We start from the raw sequence: 3,851 nt of genomic DNA on the forward strand, positions 1-3,851 counted from the left end.
GGCGGCAGCGGCAGCAAGCCGTGGACCCCAAACGCCGTGCCGCCGCCGCCGCAGGCAGCACCCCGCGACGGCGGCGGCAGCAAGCCGTGGACCGAAACGCCGTGCCGCCGAGTCCCGTGGCTGTGGCCGTGGGCTTCTGGCAGGAAACTACGGCCGCAACTCGGCAGCACGGGGGCGTCGCAGCGTGCCCCCGCCGCCGCCGCGCTGCCCCCCGGGCACGGCGGCGGCGGCAGCAAGCTTGGGCCCAAACGCCGTGCCGCCGAGTCCCGTGGCTGCGACCGTAGACCGTGGGCCGGAAACTGCGGCCGCAGCTCGGCGGCACGTGGTTCTGTTCAAATCGCCAAGCGTGCAGCAGCGCCGAACCACGCTTCCCGGCCTCGGCGCATGCCTTCAGGGGCCCCCTATCGCTGGGCACACCCCTCCAACACCGAACATGCGCCCGGGGGGGAGGGCGGCCCGGGCTGCCCAGGCCAAAGTGGGCCGCCCTCGAGCAAGAGGCGGCCGGTCTGTGTGCTGAATGGCCGAGAATGGGTTGCAGGACCCCCTGCTCAGCATGCGTGCGTTCTAGAACGGTGGTTCTATCCGCTCGCCGCATGGTCGGGTAGGCTGTGATGGATGCAGCACAACAACAACAGTTTGGAACGGGTTGTGCGGACAGAAGCTACCCACAGGCGCTGCGCACCCCCTGCCGCCACGCGGCCGCTGCCACACATGGCGTCGACTGCTGCCCAGTGCGACCCAGAGCTGCACCTGCTGTTGTACCGCAGCCATCCCCCCCGTCCTTTCCCTATGTCATGCATGCAGCCTCACGCAGCATGGTGCCCCTGCCACCAAGCCACTAGCTGCGGCAGGCCCGCCGGCCGCTCAGCCCTTGTCGGGCAGCGCCAGCACGGGCATTCGTGGCGGCAGCGTGGCCTGTGCTGCCACCTTCGGCAATGTCGATGTGCAGGGTGCCAGCGAGCTGGTCAAGGGCGGAGTGAAGTATGTGGATGTGCGGTGAGCGTGGCAGCTGCGTGGGGGGGGCGTTGCCGCTGCCCGAGGCAGGCGAGGCAGGCGGGTGGGCAGCGTTGCATAAGCCACCCACAAGCCCGCTGCCTGCCTGCCTGTTGGGGAGCTCAGTTTTCCGCCCCTTCCACCGCGGGTGCCGCACTGCAGGACGGCAGAAGAGTATGCTGCCGGCCACCCTGCGGGTGCTGCCAACGTGCCCGTGTTTGTGAAGCAGGGCGGAGGGATGGCGCCCAATCCCGACTTTCTAAAGCAGGTACGGACAGGCTACCTTTCTAAAGCAGGTATGGCCCGGCTACCTCGCTGGGTGCCACTCAGCCTTTGCAGCCGACACTGTGCTTGAAGCTACCCTGAGCTGCGCCTGCCCTGCCTCGCCGCTCCCCTGGGTGCCGCAGTTCGAGGCGGCCTGCCCCGACAAGGCTGCCCAGGTGTGCGTTGGCTGCCAGTCCGGCAAGCGCAGCGAGGCGGCAGCGCGCATGTTGGCAGATGCGGGGTTCAGCGGCGTGGTGAACATGGAGGGAGGGTTCTCGGGTGAGTTGCGCATGTAGAGAGCTGGAGAGCCTGGTGGGCTGCCGTGGCTGCTGCCGCCGTCCACAGGCTTGGCAATTCACCGCGCGCCCTCTCCGATGGCAGCCGTGCCCCACGGCTTGGACATCCCACTGACATGCTGCGGCGGGCCCCCTGCAGCCTGGGCTGGCGCCAACCTGCCTGTGGAGGCATGAGAGTGGCCGGCAGAGGCGCGGTGCCTGGCTCGCGGTTGTTGAGTGCGCAGCAGTCGAGCGGCAGTTGAGGTCAGCAATTTGTGTACAACAATCAGGATGTAATGGTCTCTCTGCAGATGACCGTAAGGTGCAGATGCAGCCCAGACGCGGCTGGGTGGCTGACGGCGCTGCGGGTGTACCTCCCCCTGCTGTGGTAGCCTCAGCATGTGCCAGCTAATGTCCGGAGAGGCGCGTGGCAGCGGGACGCCGCGCTCTTCTTGTAAATCAATCTAACAGCAGCTTCAGGAGGCTGAGCGGCAGAGACCACGTATGGCATCCGCGCAACCCCCGCCCAGCGTGCAGCCACCGGCAGCCAAGGAGCTCATCGACCAGAAAGGCTACACGCTGCTGGATGTCAGGTGTGCGCAATGCGGAGCGGCAGGACTGCGCCTGCCTGGAGCGTGTGCTTCCCGCCTCCGCCGCCGCCGCCCGCTGCTGTCACAACCGAACTCCCTGTGCCATGCAGGACACCTGAGGAGCGCGCTCAGGGCAGCGTTCCTGGCTCCATAAACATCCCCATCAAGCTGGACGATGGCAAGGGCGGCATGGTGCCGAATCCCGACTTTGAGGAGCAGGTGGGCACGCGTCCGCCGTGCCCACCCAACAGCACCCTCGCTTGGCCTGCAGCCAGCGGCAGCAGCAGCAGCATTGCAGGCATGGCTGCACGCGGCTGGACAGCGCTGCAAAAGTGCAGTGGCGCTTGGCGGTCGTGTCGCCGGTCGAATGCGGGTGCTGCCCTCTTGTGCAACCGCTGCTGCGCACCCTGCCCGCCTGCGCACCCTGCCCGCCTGCCGCAGGTCAAGGCGCAGCTCAGCAAGGACACGTCGCTGGTCTGCACCTGCGCGCACGGCCGCCGTGGCGGGGATGCGACAGCCCGGCTGGCGGCGCAGGGGTTCACCACCATTAACCTCGAGGGCGGCTTAGCCAACTGGGCTGACCAGAAGCAGCCGGTCGACGGCACCATCCAGCGGCACCACTGAGCGGCGGCACCATGCCTGCACAAGAAAACTGCACCAGCAAAGCCGTCTAGATAGGATAGCGCTTTTAAGCATGCCGCGCTGCGGCATGCTGAATCCTCCAATGATGCACACCGCCGCTGCTGACGGCAGCCTACCGCTGCCGCCGCCGCCGCCGCCGCCGCCGCCATGCATGACCACCGCCCTGCCTGGCCCCTTCCCCCATAGCCCCCAGAGCTGCTTCGGGCTCCCTCCCTGCGGCCAGACATCGGCACAGCGCGCTAAAACAGCTGTTTGCAATTGAGTAATCCCCCCAAATCGAAAATCGTCACGTAGGGAATTCTCCTGCGATGGTACATGGAGATGAAATCAGAATCCACATAAGAACTGAGTGCGATACATCACCACTGATGGCCAAACGCACCTTTGCACACTTGGTCTAGAAGCTCTCTCGTGACGGGGGCCTCCGCGGTGCCGTCCCTGTGCGCTAGCCACTGCGCGTGCTTCTTCAGGTGCTTCTCGATCTTCCTGCAGCAGGCAGCAAGCAGGCAGGCACACTGCATCAACCAACTGGTGCAGGCAGGCAGTAGGGCAAGGCAACAGGCCTTGCCCTAGGGCAGCTGGCCTGCGCACAGGCAGCCGGGCAGCCAGCCTGGCCTGCTCAGGCAGGGCACAGCAGGGCACAGGCAGCGCAGCAGGGCAGCCGGCCTGGCCTGCGCACAGGCAGCCAGCCCAGCCTGCGCATAGGCAGCAGGGCAGCGAGCATGTAGGACAGCGAGCAAAGGAACTCACTGCCGATGTGGGATGATCCGCCGTAGAATCTTGGTGGCTGCATTGCCGCTCTCATGTGCCTTCTTCTGCCGCATGACCTTCAGCTTGAACACAAGATCTTGAATGGTGTGCTCTTCCTCACGGCACACTTTGGCCCCAACCTCGCACAATGCTGCAACGAATTTCTCGTCGCCAGGCTTCCAGCGCTCACCTGCATGCAAAACCGGAAATGGGAAGCTGAGCAATGTGTCATGGTGCACGTGTTAATGCCCGCGGGTGCCAAGCCAGGTGCACAACCAACTTGCAGCAGGCGCTGATGGGCAAGGGCGCACCCAATGAAATGCCCAGCTTGTGTTCT

General features: G+C 65.9%; 2 protein-coding genes across 2 annotated transcripts; both read left to right on the top strand.

Annotated features, from left to right (window-relative positions):
- Positions 1 to 934: 934 nt before the first annotated feature.
- On the top strand, positions 935 to 1,553 carry CHLNCDRAFT_25566 (hypothetical protein; the record flags this gene model as incomplete). Its single annotated transcript, XM_005845719.1, has 3 exons — positions 935 to 996; positions 1,156 to 1,261; positions 1,401 to 1,553. Coding segments are annotated over 3 exons (321 nt in total), but the record flags the coding sequence as incomplete, so codon positions are not given.
- Positions 1,554 to 2,036: 483 nt separating this feature from the next.
- Positions 2,037 to 2,746, top strand: CHLNCDRAFT_136471 (hypothetical protein; the record flags this gene model as incomplete). The annotated part of the gene is made up of 3 exons (XM_005845720.1): positions 2,037 to 2,125; positions 2,233 to 2,341; positions 2,564 to 2,746. 3 exons carry the CDS (start codon positions 2,037 to 2,039, stop codon positions 2,744 to 2,746), a joined length of 381 nt encoding a protein of 126 aa, XP_005845782.1.
- Positions 2,747 to 3,851: the final 1,105 nt, after the last annotated feature.

This window comes from Chlorella variabilis (genome assembly GCF_000147415.1).
Source record: "Chlorella variabilis unplaced genomic scaffold CHLNCscaffold_16, whole genome shotgun sequence".
In the NCBI taxonomy this organism is placed as follows: Eukaryota; Viridiplantae; Chlorophyta; class Trebouxiophyceae; order Chlorellales; family Chlorellaceae; genus Chlorella; species Chlorella variabilis.